Source organism: Chaetura pelagica, unplaced genomic scaffold (assembly GCF_000747805.2).
Source record: "Chaetura pelagica isolate M959 unplaced genomic scaffold, ChaPel_1.0 scaffold401, whole genome shotgun sequence".
NCBI lineage: Eukaryota > Metazoa > Chordata > Aves > Apodiformes > Apodidae > Chaetura > Chaetura pelagica.
The window spans coordinates 2,318,436-2,343,916 of record NW_009952259.1 but is presented as its reverse complement, the minus strand read 5'-3'; the positions used below and the strand labels follow the sequence as shown (position 1 = coordinate 2,343,916).

Here is a 25,481-nt window from a genome sequence, read left to right as displayed (position 1 = left end):
CATCACAGATCTGTAGATTTGGCTCTACAAGACTTATATTTAAGTGGGGTTAATTGTGTGAACAGCAGTTTTAAGGACTCCTGATCTACAGCCAAACATGGTGTTGATAGTTACTGGTGGTGGTGTTCTCCACCCCCAAGTCTTGTAATTTCTGTCTGTTGGTGACCTGTAGATTCATGACCTGAAAAATGAGTTGACAGCCTGGAGTGCACATGGGAACCTCTGCAAACAACCACACGCCAACTACATGAGCTAAATTAAGTGGAGATAAATAACATTTCCTTCCTGTGCCTTTTCTTTGATCTGCTGACATTCCAACCAGAGATGCCTTTAGTGAAGGAAAAGCCATGAATTCAGGGTTGGCCCAGAAATTTCCAAAGAGCAAGGGCAGCCTGAGGTTTTTGGGTAGTGATGAGGTGATTAGGAGGTAGTGTGTGGAGAGCTTGCAGGTCCTGGAGCTGGCCACTGGTTTCATAGGAGTGTTCAGGTTGTCTCCATGCCTTGAAGGCAGGAATTACAGTTACAGGAGATGTTAGCAACCATATTTAATAGCAGCTTTAAATGCTCCTTCACAGCTTTGCCTTTAGGTGCTGGATGGCAGAATGAAGCCACACAGCATGGTAAACACAAGTTTTCCTGGTGTTTAATGGCTGATGAAAGGATTACAGGATGCTGAAAGTGCTGCAGGTTCCTCAGAAGATCAGGGAATATTTGGTGCGGAAGAGCTGCCCATGGCTTTCCTCTGGTTCATCTTAGAATCATAGAATGGTTTGGGTTGGAGGGACCTTAAAGACCATCTAGATCCAACCCCCTGCATGGGCAGGGACACCTCCCACCAGCCCAGGTTGCCTGGGCCAGGGTCTCACCACCTTCACAGGGAAGAATTTCCTCCTCATGTCTAATCTAATATTTTGGCCAATCCCCACATCAGCTCAGCAGCAGATCTTCTCAGTGGAGCAGTCTCCACTCCTCCTGAGTTCATCAGACCTTCCAAAGGCAACTCAGGAAGGACAAGAAGGAACAGGCCTTTTATTCAAGGGTGTGTCCCTATGTCAGGTGTGTCAGGAGGAGGAGGGAGCTATGGAAGGGTGTGTTTGGGCAAGGGGAGCCAACCAGCCCTAGAAGCACAGGGAGTGGCTTGGAGAGGGATGGTATAATGGGCAGTGAGATGGATCAGTCTCTTTCTGGAGACACTGGTGCAAAGCTGAGAGCAGGGAGCCTGAGTGCTCACCTCCCAGCAGGGATGACTCCACGGACTGGCTCCACAGAAAAGGAGACAAGACCCGTTCCAGCTTTCCCACGGCTTCTCACTTGGGAAGAGATCAAACTCCACAATGGCCATGGCCAAGGGCAGCAGCAGTGGCTGGTGATCGACAGGAAGGTTTATGATGTCAGCCAGTTTTCCAAAAGACACCCTGGAGGCAGCCGGATCCTGAGACACTACGCGGGGCAAGATGCTACGGTAAGGTCTGGGAGAAGGCTGGGGGGGAAGTGGTGCCTTTGGCAGGGTAGGATGGCATGGTGGGACACCAGGAGCTTGTGGTGGTTGGCACTGACCAGGTAGTTGGCACTGACCACACTTCTGGTTACCCTCAAGGACAGAGTCACCTGCTGCACAATTTGTGAAGCTCTGTTTAGGTTCGTTGCACTTGCAATGTCCATCTGTGTTGTCTTGCACATGGAATGAGCAGGCAAACTGTCCCTCCAGGGGCCTGGGAATTGCTTCTGGGTTAGCAGGGAGAAAGGGAAGAGGGTTGGAAGCTGAATGCTCAGTGTGTGTTTTTACTTTGCCAGCATGACATGGATGTTGAGAAGCAAATTATCATCAAAGATAGATGAGATGGATATGAAGGAGGAAACATCCACACATCAAGTAATTTGGGAGGAAGTAAAGGCAGAGAAGAGGCCACTTGAGTGCCAGTCACTCAAGAGAGTCTTGAGCAAAAAGGCTCCTTCAAAGAAGGGGGAAAAGAAATAAAAAATCAGGGAAAATTACTGAGAAAGCAACAGAATGATGACTGGCTGCAGGAGAGGAGAAAAAATTCTACAAATAATCACTATTTGAAAATGGTGGGTTTTTTCCTTAGCTTCCTGCAAAATTATTAGAGGGTTTATCTAAAATAATTGGTTGCTTGTTGACAGAAATAATTATTATATGCAGAGTGACTGCTGAAAGTAGGTCCTGTGTTTCTGAATAGTCAGACATGTGATATGTGTCCCAGGAACATGGGATTAAGGCATAAACTTGTGATGTGGGAGACCCAGGTTTAATTTGTGTCGTGACAAGATGGTCTGACATCAAGGAAATTGCTCAGCCTGTCGAGCTCCTCAGGTTTGGGTTAATAAAATGGGACAGGACTTCCTGATTCATGGCCCAGAATGGTTCAGGTCAGTTCCTAAATGCATTTTATAGCTTTCACCTTACTGGACATGGAGACAGAAAAATACCTAGTGTTCCCAAATGAACTAAAACAAGGCTTTGGAGTCTTTCTGGGCCACCAACACCACCAGCTCTCTCACCAACCTCTTCCCTTCCCAGTAATTCTGCTCCAGTAACCCCCCTGTGCATGCTAATTCTCTGTGGTCTGCTCTCAAGAGGGTTTAAGCCTGCTTGAAAGTCTTATTTTAAATGAAAACTGCTTTTTTTGACTTGAGGATCTGAAATCAACCCTCTCAGCTGATGTTTTGTGCCTTGTGTAATGATTTTACTGCAGCCACAGAGACAAACACTGAGGCTGCTCCTCTTAAGAACACAAGACCAACCACAGAATTGATCTGGTTGGAAACGACCTTGAAGATCCTCGAGTCCAACTACACCAAGGGCAGCCCAGGGATCCCTGTAGCCTGGTGCCACCTCCTGCAGTTTCCATTCCTGGGCTGCAATGGAAGGAGTCAAGGGATCCAGGATGCTTGGCAGGATCTGTCCCCAAGCTATGTCCTCCCAGTTTCTGCAGCCACCCCTGTAGAGGCTTGAATTTGATTTATTATTGTGCTTTAAAGGCCCCCAGGGGTTTGAGCAGCAGTGAATTTGTCTGGTCTGGCTGAGTTTGAAAAGCAACCTTTGATCTTCCTTGTGTTTGTTATTACAATAATATTACAGCCTGTTTTCCCTCATTAAGCCTCATTAATACTTTGGCACATTTTAAACCTACTTTCTGCTAATCCCATTCTTGTCTTATGAAAACAATGACTACATTTTCCATCATTTTTTCCTCAGTGCTACCCAGGGGGGTTTTAAAACTCTTAAACTTGCTACCTCTTTTCCAAGGCAGTCTTCTAGTACAAAAGCTGTTCCAGAACTCTGGTTTTCTGTGGTTTGGGGTTTGTTGTGTTGGGTTTTTTTTTTGCTACAGGTGTTTAGGTTACATCTCTTTGAAGACAGAAGGACCAGAACTCCAAGCAGTGGTCAGGGTTGTGGCTACACTCTGGATTTAATCTCCTGTCTTGCTCTTGATTTTTATTGTGTGACTCTGTATCATTCTTCTTTTTTTTTTTTTTTTTGCTTCTAAAATGGTCACAGATTCTGAGAAATACAAAGTTCTACAGAAAAACAAGACTGGAAGATGACTCAAGAGATCACCTGGTGGATGACTTTGCCTCAAGCCAGGTTCCAGGATTTTTTCCCAATTACTTTTGCCTACTCTAGAGCTCATAACTGTATCTATATGGTGGGGATTCTTTTCCTCCAGAGCTCATAATTACATACATGTGGTGAGAATGATGTACTTCTGTGTGTATTACTTTGTAAATACAGGCAATATGCCTGGCAGAACATGGCACTGATGTCAGATGTTGGAGATGAGGTGTGTTGCAGATGAGAGCTCTGAAAGTTAATGTCTCCTACAAGGTGAAAATCAGGGCCTAGAGAGCAGGGAGGAGAAAGGAGAGGCTGCAGGACTGCAAGGCTTGCAGTTCTGTGATAAAAATCTCTCCTGCTGGTAGAGTGGATGGGAAATCCTGCTTGAAAGGTTTCTGGCTCCTGTTTCCAAGCTGCAGTAAGATACAGCTCGAGTCACTTTTGGTGCTCCTGGCAAGAGGGAGCTACATAAAAATGTATAAAAACTGTAGGATGAGAGGCACAGAATCATGATGGAAAGTTTTCCTCAGTCCTTTGGACCTGGACAGAGTTAGTCGCTGGGACAAAAGGCCACTAGGGAACCGTGGAAGGGTCACCTGTCCACAAAGTCACCTTGCTCTGACTTCCTCTAGGCTAAAGTACTCAGGGATAGACTGTCTGTACACAGAGGCTTGGGAGGAATGCCAGGGACTTGATTTTTATGTGCCATGATCACCTACCTTGACCTTCAGAGCCCAAATCAGCAAGTTCCTGGATGCTCAGACTCTGAGGATTTTGTTGTATCTACTGTTTTTGGAAGACAAAAGAATATGTTCAACCTTTTTACTTTTCTGCTGGAAAATTCCCTGAGGACATGAGTGAAAGAAGAGTTTTGCTTTATCTGGACTTTCACCTTTTAACCCACAGTTGATAAATGATTTTGAAACTGGTATTTCCAATGGTTCTTGGGCAGACCTTTTGTGTCACCAGTGTTACCCAGCTTCCCAAAACAGTCTGAAATCTTACTGGAAGAGATGCCCAGCTAGTCCTGCTGTGTGGGGACCTTCAGCCTGTCTCCCCTTTTGCCTGAGCATAACAAAGACAGGATTTTAAAAACATCATCCTGAGCATGGCAAAGGCACCCAGTGAAGGCACTGACACCTTCTTCTCCTCCTGGGACTCATCCATAGGGCAGGGCTGCTGGTTGGAGCCTCCTGGGAAAGGACTGTGCTGGAACAAGCAGATGAAAGAGCGTGTTTCCTTCCGCAAGGAGTTTTTCATCAAACACTTTCATGTTTATTACCAGCCTCACCCAGGTACATTTATGGTATCTGGTTTCTTGAAACTTCTCCAGCTTCCCTGGGCCAAGCTCCAGCTGGTGGCACAGAACTACAGGGAGCAATCAAAGGAACTAAAATCCTAAAGCCTCTGGACCAATGAAAAGATTCTATGATTCTATGAAACTGGATTATGTGTTGTATCAAAGACCTGGGAAAACTAGAGGCTCAGCACCTGGTCACTTAACCCTTTCTTTTCCCCCCATCCCTTTTTTGTCTTTCTCAGGATGCATTCATTGCATTTCACAGTGATAAGTCTCTGGTGCAAAAATACTTGAAATCTCTGCTGATTGGGGAGTTGGCACCAGATCAGCCCAGCTTTGAGTCAAATAAGAAAGTGAGTGTCCCAGAATCCAGTGGTGGGAATGGCTGGGCGTTCAGCGTGGGAGGAGAGGGAAAACCAGAGAGGCAGGAGAAACCATCTCTGCTACTGGGCTCTGGGGTGGCTGGTGGGACAGTAGCATGGAAACATGCCTGGTCCCAGCATCACTGCATCCCCACTGGGGTTGGAGGGATGAGCCCCAGAGCTCCACATTCTTCTCAGTCAGAGCAAAACCAAGACCAGTTGATCTCAGGCTCGGGGTTTTTTTTGCACAGACTCCCCTCAGACAGCCTTGCTCCTCTGCATTCCAGGGCTGCTCTGGGCTTCCTGGCTCTGCTAGGTTCCTTTTTCAAAACAGACAGTGCATTAATACTCACTTCACCCACAGAAATGCCTGCTGGAGGATTTTCGGGAACTGCGCTGCACTATTGAGAAGATGGGACTTCTGAAGCCAAATTCCCTCTTTTTCTTCCTGATTTTCCTTCACTTCCTGGTACTGGATGCTGCATCCTGGCTTGTGGTCTGGTACTTTGGGATATCCTTAGTGCCTTTCGTGGTTGGCATGGTGTTATTCACCACTGCTCAGGTAAAGTGCTGGCAGCTGTTTGACACTGCAGACATGTTTGGTCCTTCCAGATGGAGAGGATGAATGGAATGTTGATGCCCTGGTCGTGCTTTATTGCCTCTTCTTAGATCCTGGCATCTGGCTCAGGACCACAAGCACATTCTGCACCACAATTTTTGTTGCCTCCAGCAAATCTAGGTTTACTGACAAGCTGCTCACTAGGGTTGGTGGGCTGTTGTGGACCTGGCAGTTCCACAAGATGGGATGAGTTGATCTAATCAGCCCAGCAAAAGAAGGAATATTTCATTCCCAGCTCTACTTTTGGCTCCGTGTTCCTTCTGTTTTTTGCCTGATGGCTCTTGTGTTTGTTGGGTCTTTTATGAGTGAATTGCACCCACTAACCCTGAATAGTCTTCTGCTGGTTTGGAAAACTGAAGCACAGAAAGGCACGACACACATCAGGGTTGATGCAGGGAAGGAGGGAACAGGACCTTGTGGCCCTTAGGTGAGAGAAATTGGGGGATGAGGGGAGGAAGAAAGAACGATTTTCTTCATAGCACTGAAACCTTATGTTTGCTCAGACATCCATGGAACAAGTGCCAAGCAACTCATTACTTAAACAATCTGTTCTACTTGCCTAGTAACCTATAATTTGGAAGTCCTTATATTTTCTAGCTGGTTCCTTGGGAATTGTGTATTTGCAGTGGGGGCAAAAGATTTCCATGCTGGAAGTGTTACATGGATTGTAACGATGCTTTGCTGCTTTCCCTTAAGCTGCTCCAACCAAGTCAGTACCTGGTGTTCAGCAGCTTTAGTGGACAGTAGCCTGAAAAGGAAGTTCTCAGCATTGAGGAGGTAGGACAGCAGGTTTCTTCCCCAAACCAGAAGGAAAATGTACTCATGCCATGAAATTACAGAGACTCCTGAGGCCAATTGATGCAACGCTGCTGTGACTCTGTTCCCTCAGTGATCCTTTTGTCTTCCAGATCCAGATGGGCTGGTTCCAGCATGATCTGGGGCACTGCTCTGTCTTGAAGAAGACTAAATGGAACCGACTTATGCAGATTGTTGTGATAAATGTTCTGAAGGTAATTGGGTAATTGCCTCATGGTGGGAATATTATCTGGGGCTAATCGGGACTAAGCAATGAACAGGAGTGTCGCTACGTTCAGGGAAGGGTAGTACAGATGTTAATCACAGGTGGATAAAAAGTGATGCAATAGTTGATTATTTTTCTTTTAGCTAGACTCCCTGGTCTTCTCTTTCTCCTGCAGGGGTTGCCAGCCAGCTGGTGGAACCACCTGCACAACCAGCACCACGCCAAACCCAACTGCTTCCGCAAGGACCCCGACCTCAACATGCACCCTTTCCTCTTCAGCCTGGGAAAGACCCTCTCCAAGGAGGTGAGCATGGGGGGTGGCTGGAGCAGCAAAGATTTCATGGACAGAAAGCTATGGAGTGAGGTAAAATCATAACCCAGTTTGTGCCTGGCTACATAACCTCACGGGAATTTCCAAAGTGGTCCTAGGGCTGAGAGTCTCAGGAGAGCTAAGACGATGCTGAGGCACCAGCTCCTGAGAAGTAAAGTCTTAAATTCAGTGCTGAAGTTCTCTGAAGAGCTGGGTAAGCACCTTGGAGGCAGCCCAAAGGATGAATCAGTCCACTTGCCTTGGTGAGGTGTTCTTTGATAGTGATAGTGATAGCAGGGAGTGAATCAGATGCTCGTTCTGGGACCTTTTGGCTGTAGGAGGTGTTTAGCACCTAAATCCTTCAGGACCAAAACAACTGCTATGCATGAAACACAAGCATAGCAAATCATTTCTTAATCATGAAAGTTATGGCTTTCCTAAAAATAAAACCCATGGACAGACCCTCTCCCTGCACCCCTGAGATTTCTGGTGTCGTCAGAATAGGCAAAATCTCTCTTGCCTTTTATTTCTCTGACAATTCTCTTTACTCATGGGGTGATGAAATGGCCTCTTTGCTAGACAACCAGCCTCTTAAAATAATGTTTCACTCTCTTTTAGCTGGGAATAAGCAGAGAAATTACAGCTCTCCAAGGCATGTGGAAAATTCCAGCTCTGTAGTCTCAGAAAGGCTCCAGTAAAGAGAATTTATAGGAACTACTTCTTCATAGAAAACTATCAGCTGCAAGTGGGAAGGGCTTTGTCTGTGAAAGATTCCCCCATGGTTCTGAATTTATTAGCCCTTTAGAGTGGGCTGGTTCTGCTGGGTTGGCTTTGAGGGAGGGGAAGGAAGGAAGGAAACTAGTTGTCATGTCTTTCTGGTTGCTAACAGAAGAGAGATAGGCACCCCATGGGTGGGCAAAATTGTTTCCAGGGGCTTAATTGAGCCCAGTTCATTTGTTCTGTTTCTGTATTGATCCAGTGAAGAAATCTTTGAGGTGCTGAAAGGTGGGGTTTTTTTGTCAGTAATAGTTTGCTTTACCTCCTTTTTATTTTGTCCTTTGCTGATGTTGTTAAAAACCTTCTTGTGCAAACAGTGAAAAAAAACCACACTGTGAGGCAGTAAATTTAACTGTTCTTTTTGTTAATATTTCACCTCCTGGTGCTTCAGGTACTTGAAGGCAAAATATTCAACAACAACAACAAAGGCAGATGCCTTTAGAGAGTATTTACTGCTTTGAACTTGTGGCCATTTTAGGACAGCTGTGTCATTCTGGGCATTATCTCCTCTCTGACTCAAGAATTTGGGTTGCCTGCATCCTGCCTTATCTAATAAGGAAATTCAGGTGTAGCTTTCACAGCAAACACATCCTGCATTTGTCACCCATCAAGGTTCTGGTCTTGGTTTTCACCTTACCAGCCTGTCCTTCCCTGACCACCCATGGTCTTTGCAGGGTGAATAGGTAGAATTGGTTAGGTGAGACTTTCATCACCATCACTGGAAACTTCCTCTACAAAATTCAAATTGTTTGGGAGCATTTTTGAGCATTTTTTATTTTGGAGCTCTCCTAAAAATAATGGCTCTGTTCTGGCATGAGTGTAATGCTGGTATCTGGATGCAGAGCCTGAAATGCAACTTGTGTCTCTCCAGTGCTCTGGAGGTTTTAGCACCTGCTTCTCAAGAAGAGGGGTTGGATTAGAGACAAGAGGTGGTTGTTGACCAGCCAGAAGTAAGAAATACTTTTATGAAGGGTCTCAGGTCTTCAACTGCCCCATCACAATGTCCTTTCATTTTTCAGCTTGGAAAAAAGAAGACAAAGTTCATGCCTTACAATCATCAGCACAAATATTTCTTCTGTGAGTACCCCCATCCACCTAAAAATCATGAGTGCATCTCCTCCCCCAGAGAAAGGTTCTGAAGATACTCCCACTGAAATCCTAGATTCAGGAAGCTTCCCCCACAATGAGGAAGGTTCACATGAGGAGGGGTTGCCCCTTATGTCTCTGGGGTTATATGATGTTGGGTACCAGGTAAGGGTGAACCAAGTATGAGAAAGAAAAGGATGGGAAAGAAATGAAGAAGTGAGGAGATGAACAGAAGAAGAGATGATGTGGGCACATGAGTAGTTAGTCTGAATGAAAGCAATTTTTTTATTCCACTGCAAATAAGAAGGTTTTGAGTGAACTATTGCCCACCCCTCAATATTATATGTATATATTATAAAGATAAATATATATATTATATAATATATAAAATATAAATATATATATAAATATAAATTATATTATAAATGTTATATATATATGTGTACATAATATGTATAAATGTCTCTCTGTTTTCCTTTTTCCCTCCAGTTTTGGCCCCACTTGCAATTATACCCTTCTTCCAAGTGATTATATTCTACTTTTCAATCAAGAGGAAGCACTGGTTGGTAAGCACAACTTTCATGGGCTAGAAGATAAAATGTCACCACTCTGTGGCTGTATTAACCTTCACCTCAGGTTCTTCTGGGGGTTTCAGATCAAAAAAGGCTGATTCCAGACTTGCTGCAGCAGGAAAGGAATGGGTCCAGGGAAAAGATTTTAGGAGAGGCTTTTTAGCCTCTTAGCAGCTGAATGAAAGTGAAACTATAGGAAACTATATATTTTCATGCTGCAGTTCAAGCAAAGGGGAGAGGAGGGAGTGGATGGACTTCTTCCACAAAGGCTTGTTTTCATCTTGTTGGTTTTTGTTGTTGTTGTTTATTATTTTATTTAGTTGTTTGGCTTATTTTTTTTCTTTACAGGACCTCTTTTTGATTGTGCTTTTCAACATCCGAGTCTGTCTCATGTATGTTCCTTTAATGGGATTTAACAATTTCATGGTGTACTACTGGGGGTGCAGGTAACACACGTGGCTAATATTTTTAATCAATATCAAAGATGATGAAGTGAAAAAGAAATGAAAACTGGTTGTACTTGCTGCAGTTTTCTCAGAAATAGTCAGCCAAGAAGGAACAGCATCACTTGGGGAGGGTGGTGGTGGTTGCTCAGGAACATCTGCAGCTACAAATGGAGAAAGTCAAGAAACTCCAGCTCAGAAGATACTCCAAAATTTAGGAGGCAAAGGGATGGAATAGAAAATCCTGAATGATGCCAAAGTGCTCTTGTACTCAAGATTAGACTCAGGAAAGGGTTTTAATGGTAAATTTGGAGGTGGTTAGAGATATGACAAGTGTTCCTGTGTTTATCTGTCCAGGTACCTAGAGAGTAACTGGTTTATTTGGGTGACACAGATGAATCACATTCCAATGGACATTGATTATGACCAGAACAAGGACTGGGTGTCAACTCAGGTGAGAATTTTCTTTCTTCTGGAAGAGTGGGACTGCAGTCCTGAATTATAGGACAAAGACAATATTGGCCTCTTAGCTTTAATGCCATGGTAAAGAGGTTTGTCCTTGCTGTTCAATAAACAGGCACACATTTCAGTAGTAGTCAAAATAGTTAAAACTTCAGTAAGAAAACAGAACATCTAGATTTTTAAAACTTCCTATTTTTTTCACTCAAAAATGTTGACACATTTTTCACAACCCTTTTCCTTTCCTATTGTGACAAAGTACTGGTGGCATAACAGTCAATTTCCTTCTGAGGCCAACTAAAGTGAGGCAAAATGGGACAGGATACCTTGATTTTTTCACCCCACAGGTTATAGGTTTACTGCAGATAAGGTAAATCTGACAAGATTTGGGTCTGATTAGAATGAATATGGAAATACACCTTTCCTCACACCTCTACTGCCTCCAGCAGTATAATCCCATATAGTGGGTTCCCAATTTTTCCTTCTATTAAGGGGAAAAGACCCACCATGGTATTCATCTGACCAAACCTGGATGTCTACATCTGAACACCTGCTACACTCACTGGAGAGAAAGGCCCATCTCCAGAGCATGATTCATCTTGCTCTAAGAGAGACATCTAAATCAAGTCAGATGGTTGGCATGATGAAAATTGACTCTAAAGTGATGAGCTCAGGTGCAGGTTTCAAACTAGAGGGGTCCAAACGAGGTGAGATGAAGCTTGGGTGCACAAATGGTTGTACTCATACTTTTGCACCTGACTCCACTCATCCTGGCCAGAGGAGGCCACAAGAATGTGTTTTGTTTCTTGATGGGGCATCTTTTCTTTCCACCCAAGTAAAAGGTGTGAGGGGAACCTCTTAAAGAATCACAGCTGGGGCTGTGCTTACCAGTGAAGAAGTTGTTCTTCCTGAGCAGCTGAATTAACTTCTATCCCCAAAACTCCTTTCAATCTAGACTTCATTTAATTCTTCAGGGCAATAATACCTATAACCCCTGACACTGACTTGCCTTTCATGCTAGACAAGGGTGGGTGATGATTTCTAGGGTTCAATGATCAGCCTTTTAGAAAAATAAAAGCTAAATCAGTTATTTCTTTGGTCTTTTTTTTCCTCCCAGCTCCATGCAACATGCAACGTAAAACAATCTCTGTTCAATGACTGGTTCACTGGGCACCTGAACTTCCAAATTGAGCACCAGTGAGTATGATTCTGTGGAGAAGAGAGGGAATAATGTGAGGCACTTACAAGGCCAGGAAGTCTCCCATGAAACCATCTCAGGAGACCCTTTGCTCTCCTGCTGGGGTGGAGGGAAGAGAAAGATTTTCAACCGAGTGGTGCAAGCAAAGTCTTACAATCCTTTTCTCCTCCAATTCTCCAGCCTTTTCCCCACAATGCCCCGACACAACTACTGGAAAGCAGCTCCCCTGGTGAAAGCCCTCTGTGAGAAGCATGGCATTGACTATAAAACCAAGCCTTTACTGACAGCCTTTGTAGATATTTTGCAGTAAGTATCAACCACCAAGATGATTTTTGCACTGTAATAGCATGCAAAGCAAATTCACATCCATGGAGAGATCAATCCTGGAATTTATTTAGGTTTTTCTAAAATCACTTCAATTTTCAACATTTTTCAGAGTTTTAAAGCTCTTTTTCTTTTCCTTAAGCCTTCTCAACTCATTCCCTGTAGTCAGATTTTGCTATGAGATGTCAATGCAGTTTTTAATCCAATGTTTCCATTTACTTCTTTTTCCATCTCAACTCCAACTTCCCATGAAGTTGATTATTGCCTCCCCATACCTGGTATTTTTTTATGTTCTCTTCCTGCAGCTCACTGAAGGATTCTGGGGAGCACTGGCTTGAAGCCTATCTGCATGGGTAGAGACTGGCAGCTCTCAAAGGAAACCTCTTCACCAGATAACTGCTGCAAAAAGTCAGCACTGACCATCAGTGTGTGTGTGTCTTCTGGCATAGAAATTCGGGAGGTGGGCAAAGTTAATTTCAGTAAGAAATGGGTGGGGAAGTGGCTTAGAGGCATTTTTTTTTCTCCTTCCCAACCACTAACCTCTATTTTTCTTGCTCTGAATCTCAGCCTTTAGAGCCATGGTGAACTGGGCCTTTAAACTGGGGAGAAGTAGCTCTTGACTCAGCTTGACCAGTTTACTTCATTGGAGGAACCAGCTCGTTCCTTATGGAGAAAGTCTGAAAGGGAATTCTTCATAGTCATAGAATCCTGCAATGGTTTGGGTTGGAAGGGACCTTAAAGATCATATAGTTCCAATCTTCACCATGTGCAGGGACATCTTTCACTAGACCAGGTTGCTCCAAGCCCCATCCAACCTGCCCTTCAACACTTCCAGGGATGGGGCAGCCACAGTTTCCCTGGGCCACTTGTTCTAGTGTCTCACCATCCTCACAGTGAAGAATTTCTTCCCAATATCTAACCTAAATCTCTTTTCTTTCAGTTAAAAACCATTGCCCCTTGTCCTATCACTACAAGCCCTGGTAAGAAGTCTCCATATTCCTTCCAAGCCCTCTGCCAGTCTTGAAAAGCCACAATAAGGTCTCCTTAGTTGTTTTTGTTGTTTCTTTTTTTTTGGCTGAGTGGATCAATGAAAATGGGATAGGCCAAAGCAAACTGCAGGAAATCAGGACACGTTAGGAGAAGGAAGATCTTTAAGGAATATTCTAGATTAGATAGAATAAGTAAGCACAGAACAAGATGGCCTGGCACACATGCCCATTGCTGCTGGTTGTCTGTACACTACACCCTCTGACTACGTAGGTGTTACCAGTAAGTGTTGTTCATGGATTGCGTGGGGAGCAGGTAACTGGGTGCTAAGTTTTACACCTGTAATTGCTGTAATTGCTGATTGGAAGACAGTCCAAAGAGTCTGTAAAGCCTGTAATATTTATATGCCTAAATACATGGATATATTTTAATTGAATAGTGACTGTGTTGTCTGATTAGCTTTCTGCTCTCGACCTGCTTTTGAGTAAGACTGAGAAGCCAAGGCATGGAGGAGTAGGCCCAGATTACAAGGGTAATCTTGCTTTAATTGACTTTTACATCCATTAATTCCTACCTACGTGCTTACTTCCCAGTGATTCCAAGGGCCTGTGAACATCTGCATGGTTATTAGGCAACTAAGTACATTTGTGGCTCTGCTCCTACATCCAGAAGAGGAACTAATCATACCTGATTCTGTAGGACTCTCTGGGCCATGCTAGCTTCTCCTTCAGCATCCCCAAGATCCAGCTCCTCACCTGGAACTCCCTCTTAGCAGTTCTGCACCTGGTACTGAGCTGTTTGGCCCCAAGGAGGATCTAGCTCTCCCCAAGGAGGATCTAGCTCTTCCCTGCTTATGGTCAAGGACAGCTTCTGCTGGTGGAAACTGCAATGGCTACTCGTGTAGAGGCATATGTCTCCAAGAGCACCAGCATCTGAGAGAGTCAACAAATTGAAAAAGCTGGAGCAGACCTAGAGTAGAATATCTTCACTGAAAAGTGCTTTAAAACCTGATGGGGAAGGTATAACTGTGAATGAGGAGAGATGAGCATTGAATAACAGATGAAAGAGGTGGAGGATGTGTGAGTGAACAAGGGGATGTGCAGGTATCCATTAACAGCAGGGAAGGAAGGGGCAAGATGACAAGCTGGGTGGTGACAGCCTGGTCAGCTGGAAAAGCTAGAATACACGAAAAAAGAGAAATTACACTAAGCAGTAAAGCTCCTCTTTGTGGTGTTTTTTTTTAGATTGCAAGTCAATGCCTGTTTTAGAAAGAGTCTGTGACCTCTGATGAATCTTGCTGATTTTGCACAAGAATGATGATACAATGATGAAATGTTCTAATATAATTGATAGCTGATGTTGTCCATTGTGAGACAGTTGGGCCATACTGGCTAAACCTGTGGTGTAGTGTACTCACCTGGTTGGCTGGCAAGTAGGTAGACAATTTGTCCATAAGAGCAAAGACCATATGGAGGAACATGGTTCCTCTCCTCTACCACTCACACCCAGAACTCTGAGCCCCAGCTTTCAGTGGACAAACCACCCCAGAGAGGAAGACATGAAAGATCTGAACGTGAGGTATCACCATGAACAATGTGACCCATCTGCAACCCACTGATGGGCAACTGAGATGTGCTCCAAACTACAGACACCTCCAGCCTTCTTCTAGCTAGCAAATCATACCAAGCCCAACACAAGAAGCAGGAGTTTGCACTTTTTACTTTTGCCTTTATTTTTTAAGAACATCTTTTTAAAAATTTGATTTATATCTCTTGTGTGTATGTGCTGGTACTAGTATTATTTCCTAATAACATCTGAGAGATGTCACTGAAAGGGATCCTGATTTTAAAAGTAGTTTTTAAACACTGCTTTGCTTGTTATTTGAAAATCCCTTCTAACCAGTACCTGGAACAATTCTGCATTCCCAAATCCAGGGTTGGTTGGAATGGTGAGATCCACAATTATGTTTAACAGAAATCACATTTTGTAAGTATTGAAGTGATAGTGTGGTAATACACAAAGACATTTTTTAATGGATGTGAAAGTAATATAAATATTAAGGAGTTCTGTGGGGTTTTTACCAGTGAGACTTGAAAGCTTTGCTGAGTAGATTCTGGGTCCCACTGAAATCCTCTAAATACAAGACTGACACAAAATGGTTCTCTCTGGTGTCACTCTCCTAAATCAAACTGATTATTTGTTGTCTTTAGTTGCATTCTACTCATTTGAAAGTAGTAATTTATTGAGTCTGTCTTTTTGCAGCCTCATTTTGATTGTTTCCACCTCTTAAATTGATCCAACAGTCTGTGTGAATATTGGTTTGTTTCTTTATCTGTTTCATAAAGGTTATTAACAATTAAGCTGGTTGATCTTTGCCAAATTCTAACATGGTTCACAAGAACAAATAACAAAAATAACAAATCTGTTATTTCTTCTTCCACTTCCTTTTCTTGTTCTCTTATCACACAACTCTAGTATTTCCCTTGCACTTCTTGGCTTTTCTCTCACTCTCCTCATGGATAATTTAAATCATTGCCTCCTTTAATTCCTTTCCAGATGGGTTTCCATCTTTCCCACTCTCCAGCATTCCCTGTTTCCTCGTGATTAGACAGACTCCAGCCTTTCTGTCTTGTAAGTTCTCTGAAGGATTTGCAGGATGCTGATGTGATCTCTGTTTATATGGAGAAGTAATGTTAGTGAAGCTGCAGCAACTACAATAGACCCCAAAAGGACGAGGAAGTCTTTGAGAGAAGGAGAAGGCATATGTGGTTACTTTCCCTCTCCTGAACTTCTATCTTTCCTTTTGTTCTTTCACTCAGGCTCTAGATTTAGGGAGAATGTTGAATCAGATGGTTCAGATGGAAGCTGAAGAATTAAGAAAGGAAAAGACCAACTTCCTTCTCTTCTGTTGTCTTGGAATAGAATAAAATAGAATAGAATCATCCTGGTTGGAAGGGACCTTGAAGATCATCAAGTCCAACCATAACCTAAATCCCCCTACCTTGCCCTGGGTGGCAGGACCTCAGCTTAGCACCTGCCCTCTCTCCTCCCACCAAAAAAAGATTCCCCTGTAAGTCTTCTTCACTGATTCCTCTTCCCACCCAATCCTGCAAAACGTTGCTATAGTCCTTCAGTGTTACTGCATCAGCTCTTAGATAATTGCTTGCTGGCCAGCCTTGCCACTCTGAAGGAAATGACAGTGTAGATGCCTAGTGTGCAGCCATTAAGAGACAGTCACCCAGGAGTAGAGATGGTATCTACAGTGGAGCCTGCTGACCCAAGGTGACCATGTTCCAGCTGACCACCTTGTCTTCAGGTGGTGCCCACAGCTCAGCAGGTGTGTTCTGCTGTTACTCAGGCTCTTTAAATGCTGAGCTCTGCCTCTGTGCATGTACAGAACTGCCTGGGTCTGAGCAATTTTCATCTTATCACCCACCCATGGGTGGGGCATGTTCCATTTCCCTGCCTGCCCTGATCCCACGGGAGCGCTCGGAACATGCCTGACGTTCTGGCAGGGCTGTTCTTTGCAGAGAAGGTTTGTTTTCTTTCTAAAATGGAGCTGGAAGAGGTGATCCTGGCCTTTTCCACAACGTGGTGGTTATGGCAGTGCCCCAGTGCAGTTGTTGGAGCAGCCTGATTGCCAAGGTTCCATTTTCTCCCTAGGAAAAGTCACCCAGAGCCATCATGCCCACCTCTCCCCCATGTATGGACTGGCTGGTGATGTGTTCCTCTTCCCTTGGAAGCTTCCAAAGACTTCCAGACTGGCAGAACAGGGCTCTCATTTATGGCATTGTTTGTCTGGGCAGGAATTCAATCCCCATTTCAGATGCTTTCTACACCTTTGATTCAGTGGCTCCTGATGATTGCAAGAGCAATTCCCAGCCCCTCTAATTGCATTCCTAAGAGCAATGGGGTGCCCAGGCTGTTATCTCTAGGCAGCCTGGGCCCTGACATTGCACTTCTGAGCCTGTTCTTGTTCATACTCCACAAGGGGTGAGAAAATGATTGGCCAGAACTGAGTCAGCTGCTCAGATGTTGGGTTTTGATATAATTTTGAGGAAGTTGCTATTGAGGGACGTGGTCTGTGCACACACAGCAGTCTGAGAAGAACCCTGGTGGGGCTCTAGCACCAGGAAGGAGCAATTTAAAAATCAGTGCCTCTCCTGTCCCACTTCTGCACTGAGTTCTGTCCCCTGGAATAAGACAACAAGGTGCCTTGAATGCTAGAGGATGAGGAGCTGTGTGCAGAAGTCCAGGACAAGCTCAAAGTGAGAACCAAGGAAGTTACTGGAGAGCTTATGGAAACTTGAGCAACACCAAGTGGTACCTTCTATGATACTGTTCTAAGAGCCAGTTGGAAACATCTGTTAGGGTATGTGGTGTCTTCTGTCACACTCTGCTGGGGGAGTCAGCTCCAAGTTAAGACTCTGGGTGTACAAGTTGGAGTCTGAAGCCAACGTGCTAATTCCAGCCTTCTCAACCATGTGGTTGGTACTGAACACACCAGCTGCACCTTCAAGAGCCACTAATGGACTCTTGAATGAACTGTTGAGTTCAAGTGGTCACCTGGACATAGGGGAGTGAGGTGGGGAAGAGGCCAGTGTGGTGAGACTAGGTTACCATGATAGGTGACACCAGGTAGGTGCTGTTGTGGTGACAAGGTGCACAAGGGTGTTGGCAAAAGCACTTCCATGGGAGCACTATAATCTCTGTGCTTAACATCTGTCACTACAGGAAGAACCAAAGATAATGTCAGATTGGCTCTCTTTAAGCTCTCGAAGAGTGGATTGCTTTTATCTCCTCAGCACCCCAATGTGACCCTGTAAAATGACCTAAATAGCAATTACATTCAATTAGTTTGTTCAGCACTTGCAGATTAAAACTGACTTTCACCCCTGGGATTTCACACGCCAAAGAAACCAACAGATGTTGCTAAAATCAAGGTGAAAGAAGAGTCAGCACTTGCTCTTCAGAAGGTGCCTGCAGGTTTGAATTCTCCACTTGTCCTACCAAGAAATGCTCAGCTTGCAAAGCCCTGCTCAGGAGGGAGAAATAATCAGAGCTGATCTTTCCTCATGACTGAACCAAACAGGTTTCTAACCTACAGCAGCTCTGGGTCCTTTCTAAAGTCCAGGCTCCAAAGTTTATTTCTTGGAGAAACCAAGTAGGATTAACAAGAGGGTAAGAGGATGGAAACACACATTGATTCAGGATTCTGTCAGTAATACTGCACTAACCACACTGTCATCAATACAGGATTAATTTCAGCACAGGGACAGGTTGGAAACTCAATATCCTAACCAGGAAGAGTTTATTCCATATTTTTAAACTTCTCAGAAAGATCTTATGCCTGTTACTGCTGAGGATACATGAGGAAAAATAAGAATCAAGTGAAAAAAAAATCATCATTGATTTGAGTGGCCCCCCAGCTGAACCTGGTAAAAAAATTATGCTCCCTTGGAGGACCAACAGTCCTTCTTGGAAGTAACAATGAATATGTGAAAACATATGACACATATATGTGAAAATACAGTTCTCAGGATGGTTTAGGTTTCTAGGAGATCTAGATCTCTCTCTGTTGACTGCCCTATCCTTAAATATATTTACCCCTCAAGGAATACTTGTATTATCTGTGTATTTTATCAGCAGGGTTATGGTTAGTGTAAGCATTTAGGCTATATCTGGGGTTTGGTGATATCTTGAAAAATTAGAATGGTGGAAATATCCTAATGGGAACATGTGCAGTGATCCATACTATTATTTTTTTTTTGGCTAATTAGCAATTTATTAACTCAAGGGTGTTGACACAAAGGTGGGCACTCGAGCTGTTACTCTGCTCTAGATTAGAAGAGATCCAGTCTACAGGTATTGGTGAAATAAAAACAACAGCAATTTTTTTTAAAGCTCTATTCCTTTCCTTTTGGATTTGTTTATTGCAAATGATACCCAAGAAATCTAAACATGAACATCTAGAGTCTCCAGCATCAGACATCCAGTGTGAATTACTCTTAGATTTGTTTTATAAGCCTGGTCTGCTCTGGAAGCCACCCTGTTTGTGACACAGCAGCTTCACTTGGCTTTGGCTTAAGTATCTAGTGTGAAAAAAAGGTGATGTGTTTTAGAATCCCCTCTTTATCACTGCACAGCTCTTGTGCCAGGAGGTGATGTGCTGATACACAGAGTTTTATACCAGCCCAGCCTGGAGACCACTGAGCAAGAGCCAGCTAATGATGCAAGTAAAGCCAATCTACTCTGCAAGAGTTGCTGCCCACAGAACTCTGCGTGGCCAGAATGCTCCCTCTGACTCATAATTCCATGTTTGTGACCAGATTTGTGCAGGGCAGCTGCACACCAGCCAGTGTGTCCCTGAGCCTTGCTTACCTGGGCATTTCTGCCCTTTCACAACCTCTTTTATCACTATCACAGAATGAAGCTTTAATTACCTGGGTCTGTGTGGCTTCCTAGAAGAGCAAATAGGTGTGAGGTGGCTTAAGAGAGGCAATGTTAGGCCAGAGCAATATCCCAGCCAGCCCAGTGTCCAAAAAATGGATGCCTGGAGAGGGGGATAAAGAGAGATTCAACAGCGATTGATTAAAATGTCTGATTTATTATCCTCTATTAATTGGATATGTGGGAACTTACCCAGTGGGGGAAGGAAAAGAACAGCAGCTCTGCCCACCAAGGCTGTTGCTGACAGTGATTTCAAGGGTGGCTCTTCTCAGGAGTTACTCATTCCATTCCCACTGACCTATTAGGACCTTTGAAAATCCCACCCTGGTGCTAAATGTCCCAAGTATTAGTCTAACCTTCCTCTGTTCCTCTTGGAACACAAAACAGCCTCAGCCACTCTGGCAGGTTGCAAAAAAAAAAATAATCAGGCTGTGGCTCCTCATGAAGCTGGAACAGGGTTTGTCATGAAAGACAAATCACAGTAATCATAGATATTGAAAAATCATCCTGTGGGATTTTTCTTCCAGCCTATTCAGAGAATGCTCAATTTATAACCTCCCAATAGAAGGTGAACTACAGCTGGAGAGTTATGGCATTAAAAAAAGTGATTTAAAGCTCAGATTCCCTGTGTTATTGCTGTGACCTCAGGGTGAGGAGAGTCAACCAGTTTTGGAATGGTGGCTCCTGCTTTATCTCAGGGCCTGCTGGGGTTGCTGATGCTCTGTTTCAACACAACAAAGCTGAAGCTCCAATTTGCTGAATCAGAAGCACTTTGATCCATCAGCCAGGCACTCAGGGAGCCAAGCACAGCAGGTCTGTGCTGCCCATAAAAGCAGTCATTACCAGCTTTAAATGTTCCCTGTGGGCCATGGGCTAAAATTTTGACACTGCAGCACACCCAGTTTGCTCAATGTATGGGGGTGATGATGGGAACTTCTTCACCCCATGAACAAAGCTGCAAGCTGTGGGTGTCTGAGAAGGAAAGAGAGGTTCTCAGGGTACTTCTTAATCCTGTTTTGTTAACTCACTTGTTCTTTTCACTGCCCTTACCAACTTGTAAATTAAAAAACACCTTCAGTGAGAAGCTGAAGGCAGCCAGGGAGATAAAACTGAGCCTTCAAGGCACTAAGAGACCATCCAGCCAATTCTCCATCCACCAAATAATCCTCCCATCAAACCCATCTCATCAATGTACAGAAAAGGATGTTGTAGAAGACCCTGCTAAAGACTTTCTAGAAGTCCAGATGGCATCACCAGCTCCTTCCTTGTCCACTAATGCAGTCAACCAGCATGATTTATTCATTCCTCACCTGCCAGCTTTATACATTACAAATAATTTAATGTTGGGGTTGTTGGGTTTGTTTTTTATTTCCCACTTACATTTAAAAGCTACTATAGACACAAGCAAGATAAACAACTTCAGGATGACTACCTGCATTAGAGAGGAAGAAAGAAATTCACACCTGTGGCTTCTTTTAGAGCTTTCTTGACGCCAGGTTGCTTTGGAGGCTTTCCAACAGCATGGGCTGTCCCTGCTGTTTGCCTGCTGGCAGGTTTCAACCTGCAGCAGTCACCTTCACCCTCTTTTTTTTTTGTTTTTGTTGGTTTTTTTTATAGAATCATAGAAGCCTAGGGGTTGGAAGGGACCTTGAAAGATCATCTAGTCCAACCCCCCCTGCCAGAGCAGGGTCACCTAGAGTACATCACATAGGAACGCATCCAGGTGGGGTTTGAATGTCTCCAGTGAAGGAGACTCCACAACCTCCCTGATGACTTCATTGTCTCCTACATTGATTTTAGATTTAGACCTAAAAAAACCCGGAATATTGAAATCTTGCCATTGAAATTGGATTGATGCCCCTGGTTTTTAATCTTTTGAAGTACATGGAAAGCCTCTGCTTCCACGTAGAGGGTCTCTAACGTCTGTTGCATGAGGGGGGAAAGAGGAGTGGTGGGTGTGTGGCCTGAAAGCATGTGAGTCCTCTCAGGTGCTCCATAGAATTTGCATTTTATAGCAATATCTGAGGGTTACAAGCCTAAGCCATGGATGGGAATTTTATTTTCTGTGCAGGAGGTTCAACAAGGCCAAATGCAAGGTCATTCCTTTAATCTTTTTAATGCATTTGCATCGTGGGCTTGAGTTTCTTATTTTGACTAATATTTAAATATAACTTGTGACTAGGGGTAGTATGTTTAGTTTTTAACTAATATCTCCTTTTTTTTCCAGTATGGACACTTCACTTGCACCCTTGCTGCACTTACCAAAATCTCACTCTCCCTAGACAGTTTCCTTGGAGTTGTAAATCCAATAGTGGAAAGTTATCTTGCCACCTCCATCTCTTGCTAATAACAACCTGTGAAGGGATTTACCTCTGGGCTGCTACCTCCAGTTTTCTTCCTCCTGGTGTTTTGCCAGCCTTCCCTCCCACTCCAGTGGATTTCCCAAGAATCTTCCCTCCCTGCCAGTGGATTTGACATCAATACTGGTGGGATATCAATGCTAATGCCTGGACTGAGGCAGTTGGGCTGTTTCTGTGACTTGTCCTTCTCTAGGGAAGTCTGCTGTGGTTTCTGACCACAAGTCCACCCTGTGTGCAGCAGGGGAGATCCCACTCATCTCTTGCCAAATCAGTGGAAATATGCCAAGGGTAACAGGGATAATGGCAACAAATCCAAGCAGCTGGCCCTTCCAGGAAGCCCTTTTCTTACCCTCCTGTTACGATGCCTTTCAGGCCCTGATCAGCATCAACCAGATGATCTTTATGTTGCCCTCCGTGTGTCTGGGAGGAAGGTTGCTCCTCTCTTGGCTTTTCAGGTGTAAATTCTCAGGCCCTTCTTTGAGCAAACTGCTTCTAGATGATGTGGAGACACAGCTTCCCATGTGAAGTTACCTTATTTTTGGGGTGCACTCCTCTGCTACTGGGTGCATTTTACTTCAGCTGGGGAGTCAGATGTTTCCCTTATGGCTTGAAGGCAAATCAAACTATTTTTTTTATTTTATAAAGGGCTTTCAAAGGAGTGTTTGAGTAGATCCAGATCTGGAGAAAACTATTGTGTCTTTCCTCATTCACTAGAGAGAAACCTTTATAATTGGTTGACAATTATAATATTATTTTATATTTTTTACACACACATATATATATAAATTGAGACAACTAATGGGAGAAAGGCTAGAGAGCCTCAAGAATTTGACCCTAAAGCTGAAGGGATTGGGAAGGTCAGAGTGGTATTCACATTATTTTACTTGCAATGTGTTTTAAAAGCACAGTCTTACTAGAAATAAATATAAAGAGGGATGCAGGCTGGTGCTTTGAAGCATCCCTACCTTCCAACTGGTAGATTAAATAGGAATACACTGACCAGGACTGATTCTGGGCTTTGCTTGAGCTGAAATTTTGGTCATTGGATCAAATCTTTCACTGATGACCCAAGGTGTTCTGTACTGGTTTGGTCTTTCTCTGCCTCTTAACCTCAAAATCACCAACTGCATCTCTTTCTCTATTCATTTTCTAAGAAAAGGTGAACTATCTCAGGGCCTTGAGTACACCAACAGGTCTTGATGGCCCTGACCAGCCTCACCTGGGACCCACACCCTGACCTGTGCCCACATGGTAGCTCAGCTCTGGGTCTTCAGTCCCTCCATGGGCTTGGCCATAGACACCACTGACCCAGACCTATGGACCTGCTTCATCACCACAAGCTTTTTTTCCTGGATTTGGGACTTGGTTGAGTTGGCTGCCATCCTAGGCTTGGCTAAAACTAAACCACACAACTGAGAACATCATCCAAACTCTCCTTGAACTGTGACAGTCTTGGTGCCATGACCTCTTTACTGGCTGGAGTGCTAGAGGAGGTAGAAGATCCTGGCATGGTTTCCACTCAGGTGAAGCTTGTTTGCAATCCAAAGAGTTTAGAGGGAAAAACCTCTCTCAAGCAGCTAAAGGGAAGGAAAGTGTTAGGAAAAATAATCCAAGTTTGCCTCCTCCTGGTGTTGTCCTGCTGTTACACCTAGAAACGTACAGCTTTCTCCTTTTCTCTCTATGAATCTTCCCTGTTTGCTGCTCAGCCTGGATCAGCTCTGTTGTTTTTAGAGCCTCTCTGGCCTTTCAGCACTTCGGGGGTGATTTTGGAGACTCATTGCTGAGGCAGGACAAAGACAGATGCAGTTTTGCCTGATCACATCCTTTACCACAGTGTTCCCTGCTCCTGCATTGAAGTCCTGTGTGCTTAACACAACAATGTTACCCTAAGAAGTGTAATAACAACATAAAAAACATCTTTCTTCTGGGTTACTACCACTATCACTGGCATTAGGTGCATTGGAATATTAAAAGTTAGAGTGATTGTAACAATTAATTCTAGCACAAAGTGATGCAGCTGGAGCTGTGCAGTCAAAGCACCAGGTTGTGGGTAAAAGAACCCAAATTGTCTCCAGCCAGAAGAGCCTGTTACTGTCTAAGAGAGAGCAGGAAGCCCACAAATATATTAAACATAGAGCTGAAATATCAGGTTTAATCTGATTTATGTTTCCTGCCCAAAAGACAGCACTTGCAGTCCTGGGCCAGGCAATCTATTGTGGAGTGGTTGGTGTGCCTGGCACTGCCACCTCCCTGCCAGCAATCAGTGCACAAGCAACCAGCAGCTGCCCAGGGCTAGGATTAAACAATTAATACTCTATTTGGATTGTTGGAAGTATCCCACAGGCGTAGTCCAAGGCCTTGATTTGGCTAATCAAGGATTTGGAGCAATTAAGAGAAATCAAGTGCAATACTTGCATCACATCCAGTAACATCCATCCTGGGCTGGCACCGGGCACCTGGGAAATGTGTTTGTAAAATGCAATCTGCTTCTTCCCCAGGTTAATCCTCCATGGAACATCTAAAGGAAATGCTGTTCTAGAACATAACAGCAATCCAAAAGCCTAATCAAGATCTAGTCTAATTTTCCCAGTTCCTTTTTTTGAGTCTGGCCATAGTTTTGCTCACTCTCAGCAGCTGCTTTTCCTGCCTCACTTGTAGCATTTCTTTACCTTTTAAGGATGCTTTTTTGTTTGGTTGGTTTTGGTTTAGTTTTAGTTTTTTACCCACCCCTTTTTAGGGTTAGATAGTTTGAAATCAGGCATACACTGAGCAAATGCCTAAGAACAGTTTCTCTTTACTGCTCTGTAATTTGTAAGATGCAAAGTAAAAAATTACTTGGGAATGGTTAAACTGAAATTGAAGTTTATAAATCCATGTCATTCCCAGAGATGGCTGCACTTCTGGGCCTGGGGACATGAGGTTGGTGTCTATCCTATACCTAAAACCTTCTCTACAAATTGACATTTCCAAATGCAATGACATGCCCAAGCCCCTGCCAACCTGATCAATGCCATTTGGCAAGCAACATTTGTGTGGTTCAGCTCAAAAATAACCAGCACTAGCTTCTGGTTTCTGCTTCTTTGCCCTTAGCAGGGAAGCAGAAGGAAGAAGATCCTAAAAGAATTGTGATGACATGTGGATCTGGTCCCTTCAGGTGAAACAAGGCCATTGGGTAACCTAGGAGATGCTATACAGGTTGTGCAAGGAACCAGCCCAGCTACACAATCTAGATCCTCCCTTTTCATCTTGATAGTGGTTTGATAATCTTGATAATCAACAAGGGGAGAAGAAGCCATGGGAGAACAACAATGTCTACAAGCCAAGGCTGTGGTGAACCTCTCAAAAAGGAAAACAAACAAATTTGTAGCAGAGAAGGAATTACCAGCAATGAAAGAAAAAACTGTGGTGGACTTGTAGAAGATGGGGGAAGGAAAAGATGAATTTAAAACCTGCAGAAAGATTGGCTGAGACCTCAAGAGGGAGGCAGATCAGAGAGATGCTGTGTTGATCACATAAGCAGAAGCTGAAAGAACTCAGGCAATTTTCAGGTGATGTTTCTGGTATTTTCCTCCAGATGAAAAGTCAAGAACCAACATGACTGTATTTCATATATATATATATATATATATAAATTTT

The 25,481-nt window shown here is 43.8% G+C and overlaps 2 protein-coding genes across 2 annotated transcripts in view; both read left to right on the top strand.

Annotated features, from left to right (window-relative positions):
• Positions 1-1,243: 1,243 nt before the first annotated feature.
• On the top strand, positions 1,244-12,405 carry LOC104397472 (fatty acid desaturase 1-like). Its single transcript, XM_010007434.1, has 12 exons — positions 1,244-1,462; positions 5,120-5,230; positions 5,604-5,801; positions 6,767-6,868; positions 7,055-7,183; positions 8,986-9,043; positions 9,542-9,618; positions 9,973-10,070; positions 10,425-10,521; positions 11,644-11,723; positions 11,905-12,030; positions 12,354-12,405. The coding sequence occupies exons 1-12, from the start codon at positions 1,244-1,246 to the stop codon at positions 12,403-12,405; spliced, it is 1,347 nt and encodes a 448-aa protein (XP_010005736.1).
• A 5,251-nt stretch (positions 12,406-17,656) lies between these two features.
• LOC104397492 (fatty acid desaturase 1-like) overlaps positions 17,657-25,481 on the top strand; it is a 26,973-nt gene continuing 19,148 nt past the window's right edge. Inside the window, exon 1 of the mRNA XM_010007453.1 lies at positions 17,657-17,673. Within this exon, the coding sequence (XP_010005755.1) occupies positions 17,657-17,673 (17 nt within the window). The remainder of the gene's footprint in view (positions 17,674-25,481) is intronic.